The sequence below is a fragment of the Nerophis ophidion genome, linkage group LG13 (genome assembly GCF_033978795.1).
Source record: "Nerophis ophidion isolate RoL-2023_Sa linkage group LG13, RoL_Noph_v1.0, whole genome shotgun sequence".
Classification (NCBI taxonomy): domain Eukaryota; kingdom Metazoa; phylum Chordata; class Actinopteri; order Syngnathiformes; family Syngnathidae; genus Nerophis; species Nerophis ophidion.
The window spans coordinates 15,107,030-15,129,671 of record NC_084623.1 but is presented as its reverse complement, the minus strand read 5'-3'; the positions used below and the strand labels follow the sequence as shown (position 1 = coordinate 15,129,671).

Here is a 22,642-nt window from a genome sequence, read left to right as displayed (position 1 = left end):
GAATGTTGTCTGTCTATCTGTGTTGGCCCTGCGATGAGGTGGCGACTTGTCCAGGGTGTACCCCGCCTTCCGCCCGATTGTAGCTGAGATAGGCGCCAGCGCCCCCGCGACCCCAAAAGGGAATAAGCGGTAGAAAATGGATGGATGGATGTATTGTTCTCCAATTTTTATGAGTCCCTTTTTTCATTATATATGTTAAGTACTCTGCGATGAGGTGGCGACTTGTCCAGGGTGTACCCCACCTTCTGCCCGATTGTAGCTGAGATAGGCGCCAGCGCCCCCCGCAACCTCCCCAAAAAAGGGAATAAGCGGTAGAAAATGGATGGATGATAAGTACTTATTTTTGTAATCCGCCCTGATTATTTTTTAGATTAACACATGGTTTCATATCATTTCACAAGGTTTATCATTTTTAACTGTAGGTTAGGTACAATTATTGAATACATTAAAATAAAATACAGTACAATAAAATCAAGAGTACGATTACTAATTCACTGTTAATGTTTGAGTGGGCCGGGGCACCTGTGGATTGGGAGAAATTGGGCCCCGAAGTCAGAAAAAGAACCCCTGCTCTCGAAGTTATATGTGAATATTTCAAAGTTGTAATACTCCAAACAAAATACTGATTTGCGACATTTTCCATCTCAAAAAAGGCTAAACCACAGTTTGTGATGACCTCAGCTCTGGCGCAATGCCAAGAAGACATCTAACTTGACCAAATGGAGGATATAACGGGGCTGTATAGCTCGGTTGTTAAAGTGGTCGTGCCAGCAACTTGAGGGTTCCAGGTTCGATCCCCGCTTCCGACATCCTAGTCACTGCCGTTGTGTCCTTGGGCAAGACACTTTACCCACCTGCTCCCAGTGCCACCCACACTGCTTTAAATGTAACTTAGATATTGGGTTTCACTATGTAAAGCACTTCGAGTCACTAGAGAAAAAGCGCTATATAAATATAATTCACTTCACTATATTAGTTGTAACCTGCGGAATGATCATGATCTTTTTCAAGGGGAAAGTTACACTTCCGGGCGAATCGGTGTCCAATTTCTGGCGGTTCATAATTCCGCCCTCGGGATAAGATTAATGCTTGTGCAGCTAGTTAACAGTAAAGAAACAGAAGCTCCAGAAGTTTTGGTGGGGATTGATGTTCCTTTTTTTTAATTATTTCCCTTCCTCAGTTTTATTTATTTTTTTGTTTTAATTTTTAGGACTAAAAATATAAACATAAATTAAACAGTACAAAAATATAGCGTCCATTGTGTATTTTACACAAATAATGTCCATTGTGTATTCTACATGAATAGGTTTAAAAACATTCACACAATGCTTATGGATAAAGAAATTAAACGTTTACAGTACAATGTAAAGGTATGTGACTCATTACAATTATACCTAAGGTGTAGCTACCAGCGTTATTGTCCTTTACTGGTCAAATTTAGCACGGCATGTAATGAACAAGCTCTGATCGCCTAGAGTTACTCTCAGACAAAAAACACAACCACGAATACAAAAGACATCATGAATTCAGAAATTTTGATACAAAACATTGCACAACATCTACTTACAAATGTTTGACCAAGTTTCGTGATGAAACTTACACATGTGGATTTTACCAATGTTGCTTCTTGTCGAGAAAACTGCATGTGTCCGTCGCTTAAAAGGTCCGACAGGAAACATGTCTTTAGCACTTGCTTGGTGCAGAACATTTTTACTTTGTTTTCCGGTCCTTGTTAAATGTCCAACTTTCGCAATTTTAGTTTTTTTTCAGGGTTTAATGAGTAGTGTTTTTCTACTAACTCCATTGCTCTCTCATCGTGAAATATATGCCTCTCTGTTACCCCCTGTCGATTGGTGGCAGTACTGCACACAGCAGCCACTCTTTAAAAGGTTTCATCAAGCATATTTGGTGAGGGAAAAAACTAATGTAGAAATGTTTGCAAATTAATATCCCTCCATCCATTTTGTACCACTTGTCCCTTTTGGGGTCGCTGGAGCATATCTCAGCTCCATTCGGGCGGTAGGCAGGGTACACCCTGGACAAGTCGCCACGTCATCATATTTTAGAATTTTATTTTCTAACAAATGTGCCCAAAAATCGACATTTCTGTTCTTTTCTGTGAATGTGGGGTGCTGAGTGTAAATTAATTAGAAATTGCTGCAATGAAACAAAGAGTGAACATTTTACAAGGATCTGAATAGACTATTTGTACACCTACTGTACACTGTCGTGGTCAAAAGTTTACATACACTTGTAAAGAAAAAAATGTCATGGCTGTCTTGGTTTCCAATCATTTATACAGCTCTTATTGTTTTGTGATGGAGTGATTGGAGCACATACTTCTTTGTCACAAATAACATTCATGAAGTTTGGTTCTTTTATGAATTTATTATGGGTCTACTGAAAATGTGACCAAATCTGCTGGGTCAAAAGTATACATACTGCAATGTTAAAATGTAGTTACATGCCCCTTGGTAAGTTTCACTGCATTAAGGGGCTTCTGGCAGCCATCCACAAGCTTCTGGCAAGGTTCTGGTTGATTTTTTGACCACTCCTCTTGACAAAATTGGTGCAGTTTACCAAGAATTGATTAACGTGGACCCCGACTTAAACAAGTTGAAAAACTTATTCGGGTGTTACCATTTAGTGGTCAGTTGTATGGAATATGTACTGAACTGAGCAATCTACTCACAAAAGTATCAATCAATTAATCAATCAATCAATCAAAATGTTCAGCTAAATGTGTTGGTTTTCTGAAATGGACTTTTTTCTTCAGCATTGTCCACACGTTTAAGTCAGGACTTTGGGAAGGCCATTGTAAAACCTTAATTCTACCCTGATTTAGCCATTTCTTTACCACTTTTGAAGTGTGTTTGGGGTCATTGTCCTGTTGGAACACCCAACTGTACCCAAGACCCAACCTCCAGGCTGATGATTTTAGATTGTCCTGAATAATTTGGAGGTTATCCTCCTTTTTCATTGTCCCATTTACGCTATGTAAAGCACCAGTTCAATAGGCAGCAAAACAGTCCCAGAGCATAATACTACCATCACTATGCTTGTCGGTAGGTGTGGGGTTCCTGGGATTAAAGGCCTCACCTTTTCTCCTCCAAACATATTGCTGGGTATTGTGGCCAAACAGCTTGATTTTTGTTTCATCTGACCACAGAACTTTCCTCCAGAAGGTCTTATCTTTGTTCATGTGATGTCAGATTAAACAAAAATTGAGCTGTTTGCCCACAATACCCAGCAATCCCAGGAACACCAAGCATTGTGGTATTATGCTCTGGGCCTGTTGTGTTGCCAATGGAACTGGTGCTTTAAATGGGACAATGAAAAAGGAGGATTACCTCCTGCTTATCTTTGTCCATGTGATAACAGATGAAACAAACATTGAGCTGTTTGGCCACAATACCATATTTTACTAGCCCAATGCGGCCCCCTAGTTACAAAGTTAGGACACCTCTGATCCACCTGAATATTTACTGTATGCTCTTTTGGCAGGTCAAAGAAAGCGAGAAGAAGACACAACTTGGTGTTCTCCGCCTGCCCCTCAGTCGTTTCCTTAACATCTCCAACATGACTCTGGACCAGCGCTTCCTGCTGGAGCAGTCTGGTGCAAACAGCCAGCTCAAACTGAAGGCTACTCTCAGGGTGGGCACTCACACACGACCATATCAATCAGTCAGTCAAAGTTTATTTATATAGTCCTAAATCACGAGTGTCTCAAAGGGCTGCACAAGCCACAACGACATCCTCGGCTCAGACCCCACCGCAGGGCAAGGCATATAGAGTAGCAGAGTTCAGAACACACCGCCAATACATCAACTATTCAGCAAAACATTACTGCCTCATTTCCACATTCATTTCAGCGCAAAGGAGATCATCAGTAGTTTTGTTGTTTAGAAATGAAGAGAAAAGCGATACAAAAATGGTCGGCTTCTTTCTAATGACTGAGTTGCCCTTTAGCACTAACCTGTAAAGGCCTACTGAAACCCACTACTACCGACCACGCAGTCTGATAGTTTATATATCAATGATGAAATATTAACATTGCAACACATGCAATGTATGTTAGTTTACTAAATTGCAATTTTAAATTTCGCGCCGAAATATCCTGCTGAAACGTCTTGGTATGATGACGCGTGCGCGTGACGTCACAGATTGTAGATCACATTTTGTTCCAGCATCGTTCCCAGCTATTAAGTCGTCTGTTTTCATCGCAAAATTCCACAGTATTCTGGTCATCTGTGTTGCTGAATCTTTTGCAATTTGTTCAATGAACAATGGAGACGTCAAAGAAGAAAGCTGTAGGTGGGAAGCGATGTATTGCGGCCGGCTTTAGCAAGTCAAACACAGCCGGTGTTTCATTGTTTACATTCCCGAAAGATGACAGTCAAGCTTTACTATGGAACAGAGATGTCAAGCGAACACGGTTGGATTCGACCACACACACAAAGTACAGTGTATTACGCAGCGATCATTTCCAAAGATTGTGTTTCGAAGACGGTCCCTTGCGAAGGGCAGAGATGGGCATCGCCACCACCCGTCGACTGGTGCTGAAGAAAGGTGCAGGGCCGACCTTCAGGTTGTACAGGTACGACGATATAATCTCACTAAAACACTAGTAACACAATAAGTAGATAAGGGTTTTTTACAGAATTATCCTAGTGAATGTGTCTAATAACATCTGAATCGCTCCCACTGCCTTCTAGTCTTTTTTTTTTCTAGTCCTTCACTTTCACTTTCCTCATCCACAAATCTTTCATCTTCGCTCAAATTAATGGGGAAATCGTCGCTTTCTCGGTCCGAATCGCTCTCGCAGCTGGTGGCCATGATTGTAAACAATGTTCAGATGTGATGAGCTCCACAACCCGTGACGTCACGCGCATATCGTCTGCCACTTCCGGTACAGGCAAGGCTTTTTTATTAGCGACCAAAAGTTGCGAACTTTATGGTCGATGTTCTCTACTAAATCCTTTCAGAAAAAATATGGCAATATTGCGAAATGATCAAGTATGACACATAGAATGGACCTGCTATCCCCGTTTGAATAAAACATTTAATTTTAGTAGGCCTTTAAAAAGCTTCTCCTATGTTAGGATCAGAGGTAAAGAAGGCAGATAATCCAGGCCCATTCTTGTGTATTTAGATGTTTTTTTTTTTCCCCCTGCCTGTACCTTTCTGGGTCATTGTTCTCAATATCATTAACCAGTAACTCCATTCCTGTTAAGATGCTTACTTTGGAAAAGCCGCCGCCCAAAGAAGAGATCACTCCCCCTCAAGTCAATCAACCAATGAACCCAGGAGCTGATGCGGCAACTTCCGTGTCAGCACTTTCTTCCAGCACAATTCCTGTCGACTACTCATCCCACCGCCGGAGTTCCTACCTGGCGTCTGAAACCTTGAGGCCAACCGCCAATACGACGAGCATGCGGCGCTACGACTCTCACAGCCTTCTGTCGGACAACTCGCTGGCTTCATCCCGTTTTGACCTGGCAGATGGAGCCCCATATCCAGAGTGAGTCTGTGGTGTTGTTTTTTATTATGACGGGAAAATCCAAAATGTTGAACAAAATCTGTTGCTTTTTCCCAAAGCTGGTGAAAGTTAATTCTAGATTTTAACTCATGCCTTTCACCTATACAGAAGGTTGTTGCCATGAACGGGAAAGTTAGTTAGCTTTGACGTTCAATTTATACTTAGAGATGGTGGGAAAGACACAGAGGTTTATCAGAATCAGACATACTTTATTTATCCCCGAGGGGAAATTACAAATTTCAGCACAATCCCATTCAAGGACAGACAAACATTACAGGGAGCCAGAACAGGATCGGTGATGGGTCTGCCAACTTGCGGCACCCCTTACAAAAAAGGTGAGATACATACAGGTAAACAAGTGGGGGGAATGGGAGAAAAAAATAAAATAAAAAAATCGGTCTAAGCCTGGGCCCCTGGAGAGGGGGTCCAGACTGAGGCCAAAGGAAAAAAACAACTCATAGCATACATCCCTCACTTGTGAGTAAGAGGGAAACATCAAAGGAAACAAAGGACATTAAAAGAGCAGAGCTGATGCGACCAGCCACTTCTACAAGAATAAAAACTAAAAGAAACATATACACTGTGGTGGCCTCTACGGTGTTCCACGCCGTCGTCTGCTGGGGTGGAGGGAGCATGACCAGAGACAGGAGCAGACCCAACAAAGCAACCACTCTCGGCCGCCAACCAACTCTCGGCCAGTGTCCAGTCCGCATGGATGAGCAAGGATACGTCCAGGAAGACTGAGGTATTCCGATACCTGTGAAGCTCGTCCGTCCCGGTGCTCAGTGCCAGCTCCGCAGCCCTCTCTCTTCATCTGCATCTCCTCCAGTCTCTCCAAATGGACTCGGGTGTGGCAGAGACCCAGTAGCTGGTCTACATGGCCAAAAGGCTCTCCGGGAGGCAGATCCAGAAGTCCACAAAAAAAGCACCGCAGAAGTCATGAAAGTGTCACCCCTTGTCACACAGTCCCAAAGGGTCCCGGACCAAAAGGCAAATATATATATATATATATATATATATATATATATATATATATATATAAACACATGAAAACAAGCGGGAAACACAAAAGGATGACACAAGCGCACAGAGCTCCTGTCAACAGCAGCCACTACAGCGGCGCCATCTGGAAAAAAATAAAAATACTAATTATGATTAAATCTTCATCTAAACGAGAACAGTCTGCACCCCCTCTCCAGGGCCCTGGCTAAGACCGATTTTTTTTATTTTATTTTAATCTACTATTCCCCCCCCCCCTTGTTTACCTGTATCTCATCTTTTTTGTAAGGGGCGCTGGAAGCCGGCAGACTTGTCAGCGATCCTGTTCTGTCTCCCTGTAATGTTTGTTTGATCTTGAATGGGATTGTGCTGAAAATTGTAATTTTCCTGAAGGAACTCTCCTGACGGAATAAGTAAAGTATTATCTAATCTTATCTAAGATACAAACATCCCATTGAGAGCAGACATACATCCCATTGAGAGCAGACTTTGTATAGTAAGTGATTGTTTTCATAGGTTGTAACGATTTGTTTTTACAACGATTCGATATATGTGGTTGCCAATACGATTAAGGGACCATATTATTTTTATATGATAAACGATTCAATGAGCTGAAATCAATTCAGTAACTTTTAGCAAAACAAGTACAGCAGTGTGACTGTGAAATAAATACTGGATACAGCAGGCCTATTTTTGTATATTCTTGTTATTTCTTGTAAGGGAATTATGTACAGATGAATCATGGACACAAACAAGCGAGTAAACAACAATTAATGGCCAATGCACACTTAAGGTCGAATCAACAAGAGGAAACCTTTTCCGTTCACATTTTAAGCATCAAAGCAATTTTCAATAAAAGTACATTAACCAACATTTTAAGAGCAGATTCACCTCAAAGTTCCCATACTGTATCTGTTCTCCGGCCCTGCATCACCAATGACGGACCGCGTCTCAGGTGTGCAGAAGCATGTATGCGACCTCATACCTGTTGATAGCATTTGTCCCTCGCTTCATAGTTTCCGTAGCCTCCTTTTATTCTTTTAATTTCTTTATTTCTCATGAAGTTAGTGCCGCATCTTCTTTGTGTTGTGTCATTTGTATTTGTTGTGACTTTTGCAGTCATGCTGTAGCTGAAAGTTCTGACATTGTAATGGCCGGCAGTGGAGAAGGAGAGACATGATCAAGCTCCAAATTGTATGAACGTCCATTAGTCACAGCCGCACTATGAAATACGGCCTATATACGCACGGTACTTAATTCAGTGGCACAATAGTGGTTTTATCCTCATCTTAGTGGATGTTGCCAGGTGTATCCAACTGAAGCGATCAGAATAGATCTGATAGTTTTCTGGAAGTTTATTCCGTCATTTTCCTATGTGTGGTATACACTGCATCCAAACTTTAGGTGCAATACAATGTTTGAACTTCTTGGGTGGCTGGATTTATTCCAGCCTCAGAGGCTTGTAAGAGAGAAAGTACTTAAGTCGATGGAAGGATACGTGGAACACCAGATTTACACATTAAAAGTGGCTGTTTGCAACATTTACACAGATACCTAGAGGGCACTAACTTTCCAATGTATTTCACACAGTACAGTGTTTTCCCCCAGAAAATGTGTTAGTTAAGGTGGTGACTCTCTAGGGCATGGGTCTTATACTCTGGCCCGCTGGCCAAATTCGGCCCGCCATGTAATTTATTTTGGCCCTTGAGACAATATTAAATTAACATTGGAGCTGGCCCGCTGGTATTATACAGCGGCGGTGCATTCACCGCTAATTCTAATACTTGCCAACCCTCACGATTTTCCCAGGAGACTCCCAAATTTCAGTGCCCCTCCCCCTTAAAGGTACTGCTTTTAGCGTCCTCTACAACCTGTCGTCATGTCCGCTTTTCCGCCATACAATCAGCGTGCCGGCCCAGTCACGTAATATATGCGGATTCTACACACACACAAGTGAATGCAAAGCATACTTGGTCAACAGCCATACAGGTCACACTGAGGGTGGCCGTATAAACAACTTTAACACTGTAACACTGTTACAAATATGCACCACACTGTGAACCCACACCAAACAAGAATGACAAACACATTTCGGGAGAACATCCGTACTGTAACACAACATCAACACAACAGAACAAATACCCAGAACCCCTTACAGCACTAACTATTTCGGGACGCTACAATATACACCCCAGCTACCAACAAAACTCGATTTTGCATGTCACTATAAAGTTATATAAGCCTTGCTTGTTCAATATTCAATGCAAAACTTGTTTGGGTCCCTATTAAAAGCTTAAGTTGTTCAACTTTGGCCCGCGGCTATGTTCAGTTTAGAATTTTGTCCCACTCTGTATTTGAGATTAACACCCCTACTCAAGGGGGAGGTGACAAAGGAAAGGGGTGGGCGGATGGGTGTAAGGATCGGTGTAACTCGGCCCATCGTCATCACGTCGCTGCCACCACTGCCTGGGGAGCAGTAGACTACAGACTGCGGTGAAGTAGGCCGGCTTCGTCGCGTGAAGAAGCCAATGTTGGTTTTGGGCCATGCCGCTTACGTGGAGTGATTTCTCCAGATTCTCCGAACCTTTTGATGATAATATGGACCGTAGATGTTGAAATCCCTAAATTTCTTGGAATTGCACTTTGAGAAACATTGTTCTTAAAATGATTGACTATTTGCTCACACAGTTGTGGACAAAGGGGTGTACCTCGCCCCATCCTTTCTTGTGAAAGACTGAGCAATTTTTTGGGAAGCTGTTTTTATACCCAATCATGGCACCCACCTGTTCCCTGTGGGATGTTCCAAATAAGTGTTTGATGAGCATTCATCAACTTTATCAGTATTTATTGCCACCATTCCCAACTTCTTTGTCACGTGTTGCTGGCATCAAATTCTAAAGTTAATGATTATTTGCACACAAAAAAATGTTTATCAGTTTGAACATCAAATATGTTGTAGCATACTCAACTGAATATGAGTTAAAATGATTTGCAAATCATTGTATTTTGTTTATATTTACATCTAGCACAATTTCCCAACTCATATGGAAATGGGGTTTGCATAACTTAAGTCCACCTGAACTGTTTGTAATGTGTTTTAACATTTCTGCATGTTCATGATCCCTGCAGAGCCCTCCTTAAACACGGGGGATCACTTGGGGAGATCAGCCTGACTGTGCGCTACGCCACTCTGCGGAATAAACTCGTCATCATGGTCAACTCCTGCAGGTACATAGCAAAATGCCCAAAAAAAACCCAAAAAGATCAAAGATGAACACAATGTATTATACAGGACATACCAGGCAATGAAATATGTAATGTTGGAGCTTGAAATCCATCATAAATTACAGTATTCATTAATTCATTTATTTTCTAAATTGCCTTCTCTCTATTAATTTATTTTATAAAAGTTTACAATTCATTTTACAGATGCTCGATATTGGGTTCCCTACAGATACCCAATATGGCGATACTGTCCAGCCCTTCATTTACCTGTGCCTGTAAAGGTCCCGTGATTGCAAGTTCTGTACCAAACATTATCCATTCATTTGGCCCAAATTGGAACAATACTTTAACCCAGTGATTCTCAAACTGTGGTACACAAACTACATCTCGTGGTACACCAAATGATCACCGTATTTTCTGGACTATCTCCCAAATATTAGCTTCCCCATAGTGTCAGTTGCATATATATACGTTGTGAAATGACTTATTTAGACAGAAATATTCTGTAAATGTTTATTTACATACCTTAATTGTTCCCAAATGGTGTCTGTAACACGGCAGTAAAATGGCCGATTAAACAAAACAGAAGTCATCATGATAGACCCACGATTTGAGGAAGCTATCTCTCCAATCAACTTACCGTGGAGTTATTGAGTATGTTGACTTTTTTGTGAATTTACAAAACTTAATACAAAAAGAATGCCATTGTAAGGTAACTGTAAATGTGTTAGCATATTAGCTATTGCTTTTTTGATTGATTGATTGAAACTTTTATCAGTAGATTGCACAATACAGTTCATATTCCGTACAATTGACCACTAAATGGTAACACCCGAATAAGTTTTTCAACTTGTTGAAGTCGGGGTCCACTTTAATCAATTCATGGTACAAATATATACTGTCAGCATAATACAGTTATCATACAAGTTAATCATCAGAGTATATACATTGAATTATTTACATTATTTACAATCCAGGGGGTGGTGCTAATAATGCTACCTTCATTGCATTACAATAGCACATACAAAAATATGCATGAAAACACTCCTGCAGATGTCACACATGAGACGGTTTAGTAAGTAAGAATTATTTTAGTTATATTGTAAAACTTACAAACGTTGGTTGGAGTGATGAATGACATGGGACGGTTTAGTAAGTAAGAATTATTTTAGTTATATTCTAAAACTTACAAACGTTGCTTGGAGTGATGAATGACATGGGACGGTTTAGTAAGTAAGAATTATTTTACTTATTTTGTAAAACTTACAAACATTGCTTGGAGTGATGAATGACATGGGACGGTTTAGTAAGTAAGAATTATTTTAGTTATATTGTAAAACTTACAAACATTACTTGGAGTGATGAATGATATGGGACGGTTTAGTAAGTAAGAATTATTTTAGTTATATTCTAAAACTTACAAACGTTGCTTGGAGTGATGAATGACATGGGACGGTTTAGTAAGTAAGAATTATTTTAGTTATATTGTAAAACTTACAAACATTACTTGGAGTGATGAATGATATGGGACGGTTTAGTAAGTAAGAATTATTTTAGTTATATTGTAAAACTTACAAACGTTGCCTGAAGTGACGAATGAATAATCCTTACAAGTAGAAACGCTAAGGATGGCGAGAAGACAGCACCGCACTTCTACTTTTGCTTGGAAACTTTGAAAAGAAGAGCACTGCAGTACCTGCAGGGAGCAAACTCTTCAAACAAGATGACGCCATAGCACAAATAATAACAAACCTATTCAAATTCGCCGCACTGTTTTAAAAGCCACAGGGTTCAAAGCATAGGAAAAAAGTAGCGGCTTATAGTCTGAAATTTACAGTAATTTATTTTATAAATACTTACAATTACAGATTACTCAGTTAGAGGTTACAGCAAAAATTCAAAATGCTCCATATTGGTTATCTTACCGATACCCAATATGGCGATACTGTCCAGCCCTTCATTTCCCTGTGCCTGTCCCGAGATTCCACTTACGGTACCAAACATTATCCATTAATTTTTGGCCGAAATCCATACAATTCCTTATGCCTGTGATTCTCAAACTGTGGTACGCCAATGAATCACTTAATTAAATATTGTAATGATGTGATTTGAGCCGTTCTTAAATATTTGTCAGCCTTCAATAGAAGTCGTTACAATCCGACTACGGGATTTCCCAGAATTATCCTAGTAAATGTGTCTAAAAACATCTGAATCGCTCTCACTTGCCCTCGCCTTGTTTTTTCTTTTTATCTTTTCTAGGCCTTCACTCTAAATTTTCTCATCCACGAATCTTTCATCCTCGCTCAAATTAATGGGGAAATTGTCGCTTTCTCGGTCCGAATAGCTCTTGCTACTGGAGGCTCACATTATAAATAAAGTGAGGATGTGAGGAGCCCTCACACCGGTGACGTCATCGTCTGCTACTTCCGATAAAGGCAAGGCTTTTCTATTAGCGACCAAAAGTTGCGAACTTTATCGTCGATGTTTTCTACTAAATCCTTTCAGCAAAAATATGGCAATATCGCGAAATGATCAGGTATGACACATGGAATGGACCTGCTATCCCCGTTTGAATAAGAAAATCTAATTTCAGTAGGCCTTTAAAGCATACTTCTTTTTAATGAATACTTACGCCTACTATGCTACTGTATTTTAATGTTGATCATTATGGTGGTAATCGGTGAAAAAGTTTGAGAACTACTGTCCTAGTTGATATCATCGGCAGGAAAAAAAAGTTACTTTTATGATATGATATTTTAACTCTGAAAATTGCAGTAAAAATGTAATTGCTCTCCACAGGAACCTCTTCCCCTGCAGTGAAAATGGCACGGACTCGTACGTGCGCCTTTATTTGCTCCCGGACCACACCTGGAGACACCGCAAAAGGACCCATGTGACGAAGAGGACTGTCAACCCGGTCTTTAATGAGAAGTAAGCTGTTAGGATTTGATGGTAAAAAAGAATCACATGACGCTCTTCGGTTACTGAACGTCGAACTGCGTGTGCTCTGACTGTGTGCGGCCATCTGTCCGTTTTTCTGTCTTCACAGGTTTGAGTTTGACGTGTCCCTTGAAGGGGCCCAAACACGCACATTGGATGTGGCGGTGAAAAACAACCGGATGTTTCACAGACGGCAAAGAAAGGACATTGGAATGGTAGGCTAGCACCAATGGATAAGTGAGTGGGAATGTTGTCTGTCTATCTGTGTTGGCCCTGCTATGAGGTGGCGACTTGTCCAGGGTGTACCCCGCCTTCCGCCCGAATGCAGCTGAGATAGGCTCCAGCACCCCCCGCGTCCCCAAAAGGGACAAGCGGTAGGAAATGGATGGATCGGACGGGTTTCTATATTCAGTTGTGTTAAAATGCTTGGTGGGAAACCATGTATTGTATTTGTGACTCAAATAGAATATATGGCACGGGTGTCAAACTTGAGGCCGGGTGCGAGATTGTTTTTTTATGGCATGCGAAAGCCTGAAAATAATATGCATCATTTAAGTCTAAAACTTTTTTTACTAACTGTTCATTCCATTTTGACAGAAAAAAATATTAGAGTTTCCCCTAAACGGCCAAGATGCCTGTGGTGGTGGGGGCGTGGTTATGGGCGTGGTCACAATGACGTCATCGAGTAATAGGCATAATTTTTCTATGATTAATGATTTTCTTTAAAAAGTTCAAAAAAATGTACACCGTATTTTTCAGACTATAAGTCGCAGTTTTTTTCATAGTTTGGCCAGGGGTGTGATTTATACTCAGGAGCGACTTATGTGCGAAATTATTAACACATTACCGTAAAATATAAAGTAATATTATTTAGCTCATTCACGAAAGAAACTAGACGTATAAAATTTCATATGATTTAGCGATTAGGAGTGACAGATTGTTTGGTAAACGTATAGCATGTTCTATATGTTATAGTTATTTGAATGACTCTTACCATAATATGTTACGTTAACATACCAGGTACCTTCTAGGTTGGTTATTTATGCCTCATATAACTTATTCAGTCTGTTGTTCACTATTCTTTATTTATTTTAAATTGCCTTTCAAATGTCTATTCTTGGTGTTGGGTTTTATCAAATAAATTTCCCCAAAAAATGCGACTTATACTCCAGTGCGACTTATACTGTATATGTTTTTTCCTTCTTTATTATGCATTTTCGGCAGGTGCGACTTATACTCCGAAAAATACATACATACATTTTAAACACATTTGGTTTTATTAATTAGTATTAAAAACATGTTTTATATAGTTTTGCCATCATTTCAATTTTTGCTGCTTTTTGTACAAGGTAATTTTTTCAGATTTCTATGAAATGTTTACTGATTTTTAATTACTTTTTTAAAATAAAAACAAATAGCAACACAATTTGCATTTTCTTTTGGTGATATGCTAGACCAGGCCTGGGCAATTATTTTGACCCGGGGACCAAATTTAGAGAAAAAAATGTGTCTGAGGGCCGGTATATCTATTTTTAGGAAAACTAACAACAAAGTCTGATTGAATGCTAAAAATGTTTTGACAGACCGCCTGAAAAACGGAATGGAATTGTATTTTTTGTATGAACGATAAAACCCTGAATATTGAGAACATATGAACATCACATCCGCTCTCAATCGACATATTTTACAATCAAGACAAATGCAAAAAACAGAGCGAAATATGAACATGAAGGGTAAAACAACAAAAACATCTACAATCTGATATATGTGATATATCTCTAAGCTTTAGAACTTTCTTGTAAAAATCTCCTTCCACGTCTGTCCCGACACCCACATTTTAGGCCCACCCACACTGCTTGGTGCCTCATCTGACCTGCTGTGACGTAGATTATAGTACCGTGATACAAATGAATCATATTTGGTACCATACCGCCTCTGAAAAGTACCGGTCCGCCACAACCTAAGATTTTTTGTTAAAATAAAGCCAATAATGCAATTTTTTCTGGTCCCCTTTATTTAGAAAAGTATCAAAGCACCGAAAAGTATCAAAATAGCATTGATATTGGGACAACACTAGTCACTAAAATATCATGCAAAAGCACAGATTCCAACCATTGAAATATGTTGTATAGTTTAAGACTTATGGTAATTTGAAAACATCACTGCACATCATAATGGCAGCTACATTTTCCATCTTAAAGATCCCAAAAAAATATTTGGGAATATCCGGCGGGCCAGATTGAAAAGCTTAACGGGCCTTAATTTGCCCAGGTCTGTTTTAGACTGTACTCCTGTTTAGAGACTCAACTTCTGTCCCTCGATGTCCCTGACTCAATTAGTATCAAAACATTTCTTTGTATAGTTTTGCCATCATTTCAATTCGTGCTGCTTTTTGTACGAGGTACTTTGTTGAGATTTTTTCAAGTGTTTACAGACTTTTAATTACTTTTTAAAACATTAAAAACGACTAGCAACAAACTTAGCATCTTCTTCTGGTGTTTTTATAGACTGTACTCGTGTTTAGAGACTCTACTTCTGTCCCTCAATGTCCCTGACTAAAGAGACTGAAGCGAGCGTGACGTCACACTTGCTTGACGCTGTTGCTCTAGTTGGACTTTCTCTTCTTAAAAGTCACAATGGTCCGCTTAATATTGTCACATTTTCTAAATGACTGTTTGCAGGTATATCTGTAATATACATATAAAAAAAGTCATGTCCACATCACAGACATGCTGACAACGCTTCAGACAATAGCGTGTGTTTTGTTTACCGTAGCGTGGTTTTCGGCGGTCAAGTTTTCGTTACAATGGTGCGCAAATATTAGACTATATATATATATATATATATATATATATATATATATATATATATTATTCATACTGTAACGACCGGCTAATGTTAATGTTTTATGTTCGTGGCATTTTGATTTGATGAGTTTTTCCCATGTTTGCAAACACACCGTCCCTGCCTGAAAAGTGAATGGCGGAGAATAAAGAAGTGTTGTTGTGTTTCCGGAGAAGCGTAGACTCACAAGACAAAAGTGTTTGCAACAGAGGTAAAACCTGTTGGAATTGTGCCGTTTGTTATCTTAAAATTAGTAATAAAAGTTCAAAAATACCATCAGATTTTGTTTGGTTTCTTATATTTTATTACTTTATTTTGTTCCCCCCCCAAAAAAATAACTTGTTTTCTAGGTGTGGCGGCAACAAAAATGCTGTAGTGGTGCGCCAACATTAATTACATTAAGTATATAAAAAAAAAGGCTTGTCATTTGCCAGTTTTGACGTAAAAGATACCGTTAGTGTTTTTCCATTTACAGTAATACACCGTCATAGCATCAACCTTAGATTTTAGGGTAAAAAAACTGGCAACTCAAGTCGTCACAAATATATCATTTAAAAACAATTAGACTGTTTTTTCATTTACAGTAATGACATAATTTTACAATTAAAAAAATCCTGTTGTGTCGTTTTTACATTCATTGTATTATGTGCAAAACCAAAGTAAATTTTACAGTAAAATTCAAGCGACTGTAATGCCATTGTTTTTTACTGTAAAAAACAGTGTTACTTTTTTTTTCCAATTAAGATATATTTTTTCCAATTAAGAGTAATACACTGTGTAAACAACAACCGTAAATTTTACGGAGATTAGTAGCTAAAATTCTTTAAAAAATGTTTTTACCGTTTTCCCATTTACAGTAATACACTGTACAAACTACAAATGTAGATTCTATAGTAAAAATATGGCAGCCCGGTCTCCGGAATTCTACCATTCCAAAAAACTGTGGTACTGTTTTTCCATTCGCAGTAAAACACTGTAAAAACAACGGTAAATTTTACGGTAAAAAAAAATGGCTGCTGTGCCGTCAGTTTTATTGTAAAAAAACAGTGGGATTGTTTGTACATTTTGCTGTCTGATGCTGTAAAACCACCATCAATTTTACAGTAAAATTCTGTAAAATTTATTTTGTTTTACTGTAAAATCAGTTTTTATTTTTATGTGTTACTGTAAATGGAAAAAACAAAAATAAGCAAATGTTTAGGCAACTGTGTAACAATATTATTCTTTACAAATTGGTATTCATATGTTGTTCACTGTTACAAGCGGCCATAATTACAATTTGACCTCTATGAAAATGAGTTTGACACCACTGGGTTCAATGATATCACACATGAAGTACTTTTAATGTTTTTGCGTTCACGTTTGCATACTTAAAGACCGTTTTCTGCTCACAGGTGCTGATCAATCTCTCCCAGATGGATCTAGCCAAAGGTGTCCAAAACTGGTATGATGAACTTTTTTTTTTTAACGTAATACTTTTCAGATATAATATTTAGCATTTAATATTGTAGCTGGAGTTTTTCCTCACTACGGTACTTTCACGTGACTGTTCAACATGCTTTCCTACTTGCCAACCTTGAGACCTGTGAATTCGTTGCCTGGGGGCGGAGTTGAGGTGGGCGGGGTTTGGTGGTAGTGAGTGTGTATATTGTAGCGTCCCGGAAGAGTTAGTGCTGCATGGGGTTCTGGGTATTTGTTCTGTTGTGTTTATAGTAATAATAATAATGGATTAGATTTATGTCGCGCTTTTCTATTGTTGTATACTCAAAGCGCTCACAGAGAAGTGGGAACCCATCATTCATTCACACCTGGTGTGGTAAGCTACATTTGTAGCCACAGCTGCCCTGGGTAGACTGACGGAAGCGTGGCTGCCGGTTTGCGCCTACGTCCCCTCCGACCACCACTTATCATTCATTCATCATTCATTCACCAGTGTGAGCGGCACCGGGGGCAAAGGGTGAAGTGTCCTGCCTAAGGACACAACGACAGCGACTTTGATGTCAATAGGTGGGAAGCGAACCTGCAACTCTCAGGTTTCTGGCACGGCCGCTCTACCCACTACGCCATGCCGCCCCAATGTTATAGATAGATAGATAGATAGTACTTTATTGATTCCTTCAGGAGAGTTGTGTTACGGTGCGGATGTTCTCCCGAAATTTGTTTGTCATTCTTGTTTGGTGTGGGTTCACAGTGTGGCGCATATTTGTTACAGTGTTAAAGTTGTTTATACGGTCACCCTCAGTGTAACCTGTATGGCTGTTGACCAAGTAGCATTCACTTGTGTGTGTGAAAATCTGTAAATATTATTACAAAGGACGTGACTTTAAGGTTTATTGGCGCTCTGTACCTCTCCCTACGTCTGTGTACACAGCAGCGTTTAAAAATGTCATAAATTTTACTTTTTGAAACCGATACCGTTAATTTTGAAACTGATACCGATAATTTCTTATATTACATTTTAAAGCATTTATTGGCCTATAATATCGTCAGTTCAATATTATCGGATATCTCTATTTGTGACAATACCTAAACCTGGTGGTGGGGGAAATCTTTTCAAAATTTCAAGGGGGCGCTAGAGTGTCATGTTAGTGAACATCAAAATATAGCATTGTTCATCAGACCTGATGCACATAGAACATTTGTTGAGTTTTCATGCATGTTAAAAGCCTCAAAAATGTGTAGAGAAGAATAAACGGAACAGTTACAACAGTGCAAAACCATATCATGTAAGAAATGTAATGTTTTAATACTCATAAAAACAGAACTATTTTTAGATGTATGTAGATATATTTTTTTAAAGACAACAGCAGATTATGCAAATTGTATAATGAGGTCAGATACCAAAGATATCTGGGGGAAACCTGTCCTAACTGAAATGTGAGGGCTATGTAAAGTATACTCACTTCTGGTAGAAGACTACTCCAAAAATATCGACATTATACCTGACAATTTGAAGAATATTAAAAAGGTGATTATTGCTTTATTCACATCTTAGCAACTGTTACATAACATTCACACATATTGTATTATATTATATTGTGTTCAATAAATATACATTTAATAACAATACATCAATAATAAATGTCAGGATTTATCTCACGCTGGCAACACAAACAAATCAGACTAAGTGTTAGCTTGTTAGCATGAGCATTCGGGTTAGAAAAGAGTTAAAATGCATTAAAGTGATGATATCCTGAACTGGAGGAGTTCAAGTACCTAGGAGTCTTGTTCATGAGTGAGGGAAGAGTGGATCGCGAGATCGACAGGCGGATCGGTGCGGCGTCTTCAGTAATGCGGACGTTGTATCGATCCGTTGTGGTGAAGAAGGAGCTGAGCCGGAAGGCAAAGCTCTCAATTTACCGTTCGATCTACGTTCCCATCCTCACCTATGGTCATGAGCTTTGGTTTATGACCGGAAGGATAAGATCACGGGTACAAGCGGCCGAAATGAGCTTCTTCCACCCTGTGGCGGGGCTCTCCCTTAGAGATAGGGTGAGAAGCTCTGCCATCCGGGAGGAACTCAGAGTAAAGCCGCTGCTCCTCCACATGGAGAGGAGCCAGATGAGGTGGTTCGGGCATCTGGTCAGGATGCCACCCGAACGCCTCCCTAGGGAGGTGTTTAGGGCACGCCCGACCGGTAGGAGGCCACAGGGAAGACCCAGGACACGATGGGAAGACTATGTCTCCCGGCTGGTCTGGGAACGCCTCAAGGTCCCCCGGGAAGAGTTAGATTAAGTGGCTGGGGAGAGGGAAGTCCGGGCTTCCCTGCTTAGGCTGCTGCCCCCGCAACCCGACCTCGGATAAGCGGAAGAAGATGGATGGATGGATAAAATGCATAAAAGTGATGATATATCAGCTTGTGGGTGTTTTTTTTTTTTTTTTTTTACAAATTTAAACAAAGTTAAAGTACCACTGATGGTCACACACACACACTAGGTGTGGTGAAATTACCCTCTGCATTCGACCCATCCCCTTGTTCCACCCCCTGGGAGGTGAGGGGAGCAGTGAGCAGCAGCGGTGGCTGCGCTCAGGAATAATTTTTGCTGATTGCGACAGTCTCTGGGGTCGTGCGGGTTCTCAGGACCAACAAGAGCATTGTGGCGCAGATTAGACTTTATTTTGTTTTTCAACAATAAAAAGTCTTTAAGGGTTGCTTTTCAGCCTTGCCATGTCCTGCTTCCTCTGCCGCTCCACCTTTTCAGTCGTGTGCGTCTTCGTCTTCCTGTGGCTCTCTCTCGCTCTCGTTCAGCATCCGCTTCCTTCTGGCTCCTCCTCTCTCCGTCTCTCCCCCCGGCGTTTACGGCCGCTGCCTTTTTATACAGTGCGAGAGGAGATTTCAATTGAACCCAGCTGGGCGACCCACGTACCTGATAATATTTGCGAGGTTGATTCCAGCGCGCCCCGCCTCGCTGCTTGCTCACAGTCCACGCCTCCTCGCCGACATCTTGGGCTGGGCCGCCGGCTCCGCCTCTCCACAGTGATTTAACCCCCCAATTCCAACCCTTGATGCTGGGGGAGGTAATGTGTCCCATTTTTATAGTCTTTGGTATGACTCTGTTTGATCGATCTCACCACAAGGCAGTTAACCTACAGTATTGGTAAATAATTCCTTCTGTAACTGGGAGAACCATGTAGGAACGCACTTCACAATCGGAAACCCATTTGTTGCTTCCTCCAGAACGGAACATGTGCTTTTATTAGGTTTGCCAACACAAACATTGAGTTTCCAAGTCCGAGTCCATTGTTCTGCCTGGAAAAGGGTGTGCAGGGGGGAAGGAGTTCAAGTACCTCGGGGTCTTGTTCACAAGTGAGGGAAGATCGGTGCGGCGTCTGCAGTAATGCGGACCCTGTATCGGTCTGTTATAGTGAAAAAGGAGCTGAGCCGGAAGGAAAAGCTCTCAATTTACCGGTCGATCTACGTTCCTGTCCTCACCTACGGTCACAAGCTTGAGGTTGCGACCGAAAGGACAAGATGCTGAAATGATGTTCCTCCCAGACGCCTCCTTCTCTACTTAGGCTGCTGCCCCCGCGACCCGACTTCGGATAAGCGATGGGTGGATGAATGACATTTTATATTTGACTTCAGCTATTGGCTCATTAGGCTACTGCAAAATATTATATTTTGGTTAAAGTATTTCTAACCTTTGAATATTTCTTTTGTCTTCACAAGGTACAAGCTGGCTTTACAAGGCACGAGGAAACACAGCATGCCGGGGCTATAAAAGTCTATTTGCTGCTCTTCCGCACGTTTACAAAAAAAGTGTGTTATAATCAATCTCTGGACTGTTTCATTGACTTTATGAATGTTTGGAACAAAAAGCTACTCAATCCTGTTGTGGCGCATGTTAGCATGCAGTGAGACAGATGCTGAACATGTAGATTATTGACAAGCTGATTGCTGTTACAGTGTAAAGCATTGGAATTCCGAGTGTTACTGGTGTGTGTGTTTCTGCTGTATTGGTCAAGAGCTTCTATTACAACCCAAAAGTGGGTCATGGACAGCTATTCCAAATTTTTAAATAAACTATTTAATATACATTGTTTGTGACTGGTGTGATTATTTTTTAAATACAAATATATTGATATTTTTTTTACCAAATAGAGTAAAAATATCCATTTACAGCAGTGGTCCCCAACCTTTTTGTAGCTGCGGACCGGTCAACGCTTGATAATTTGTCGTAAAAAGGGAGGTTTTTGGCTTGGTGCACTAATTGTAACTGTATCTTGTTTTTTTTATGAAGATTTAATTTAAAAAAATATATATATACAGATGAGGTGGTTCGGGCATCTGGTCAGGATGTCACCCAAACGCCTCCCTAGGGAGGTGTTTAGGGCACGTCCAGCTGGTAGGAGGCCACGGGGAAGACCCAGGACACGTTGGGAAGACTATGTCTCCCGGCTGGCCTGGGAACGCCTCAGGATCCCCCGGGAAGAGCTAGACGAAGTGGCTGGAGAGAGGGAAGTCTGGGCTTCCCTGCTTAGGCTGCTGCTCCCGCGACCCGACCTCGGATAAGCGGAAGATGATGGATGGATGGATGGATATGTATATATATTTTTTTTTAATTAAAATTAATAAAACATTATTCTGCGGTCCGGTGGTTTAGGACCACTGATTTACAGCACTGGTGTCAAACTCAAGGTCCGGGGGCCAAATCTGACCCGTGGCATCATTTTATCTGGCCTGCTAACACCTGGAAATTATATGTGTCAAAGTACTTCATATTTTCTCACTAAATTTTGATTTGGACAGAAAAAGTATATGTGAACTTTAATAGCATCCAATATTGCAACAAATATTACAGTATATTATCATACTTTCCTAACAGTTTTTTGTCTGAATAAAAAAAACAAAAAACTTAACTTTACAGCAAACTACCCATTAAATAAATACAAATGACAAAAAAATGTTGCATTTTTCTTTACAGCATATTACTGTAAAAAAAAAAAAAAAAGACTATTTTTTTGTGTTAAAATTCTGTTGACTGAGCTGCCAGTTTTTGACTGTAAAATCTTCGGTTGTTGTTTTTAACGGTGTATTAGTGTAAATGTTTGTTTTTATGGTATAAAAACTGGCAGCTATGTTGGCAGAATAAAAAAAAGAACTTGTACTGTTATTCCATTGACAATAAAATGGAAAAAAAAAACGATGTAAATTTAATACAAAAATTCTGGCATCTAAACTGCCAGATTTTTCAGGAGTACTGTTTTTCCATTTACGGTAAAACGGAAAAAAAACACTATATTTTACAGAAAAAAATGTGTAAATGTAAAATTGACAGTCTACCTAAAACAATTTATATAATAAATAATGAAATCCAGAGGCAAATTCATACATTATTGGCTGTTACATGTGGCCCTCAATGAAAACCAGTTTTACATCCCTGATTTACAGTATTTTAGTGCAATTTTTATAAATAATTAAATTGATTGATTGATTGAAACTTTTATTAGTAGATTGCACAGTTAAGTACATATTCCGTACAATTGACCACCAAATGGTAACACCCGAATACGTTTTTCAACTTGTTTAAGTCGGGGTCCATGTAAATCAATTCATGGTAAATACATTTAAATAATGTTTAAAAAAGACTAATA

The 22,642-nt window shown here is 39.9% G+C and overlaps 1 protein-coding gene across 1 annotated transcript in view; it reads left to right on the top strand.

The window, feature by feature from the left end:
• Window positions 1–21,085, top strand: part of esyt3 (extended synaptotagmin-like protein 3) — a 65,520-nt gene extending 44,435 nt beyond the window's left edge. The window contains exons 17-23 of the mRNA XM_061918447.1: window positions 3,505–3,654; window positions 5,235–5,521; window positions 9,668–9,766; window positions 12,563–12,694; window positions 12,813–12,918; window positions 16,942–16,991; window positions 20,718–21,085. Coding sequence (XP_061774431.1) covers window positions 3,505–3,654; window positions 5,235–5,521; window positions 9,668–9,766; window positions 12,563–12,694; window positions 12,813–12,918; window positions 16,942–16,991; window positions 20,718–20,769 — 876 coding nt within the window. The 3' untranslated portion in view covers window positions 20,770–21,085. The remainder of the gene's footprint in view (window positions 1–3,504; window positions 3,655–5,234; window positions 5,522–9,667; window positions 9,767–12,562; window positions 12,695–12,812; window positions 12,919–16,941; window positions 16,992–20,717) is intronic.
• The last annotated feature ends 1,557 nt before the right edge of the window (window positions 21,086–22,642 follow it).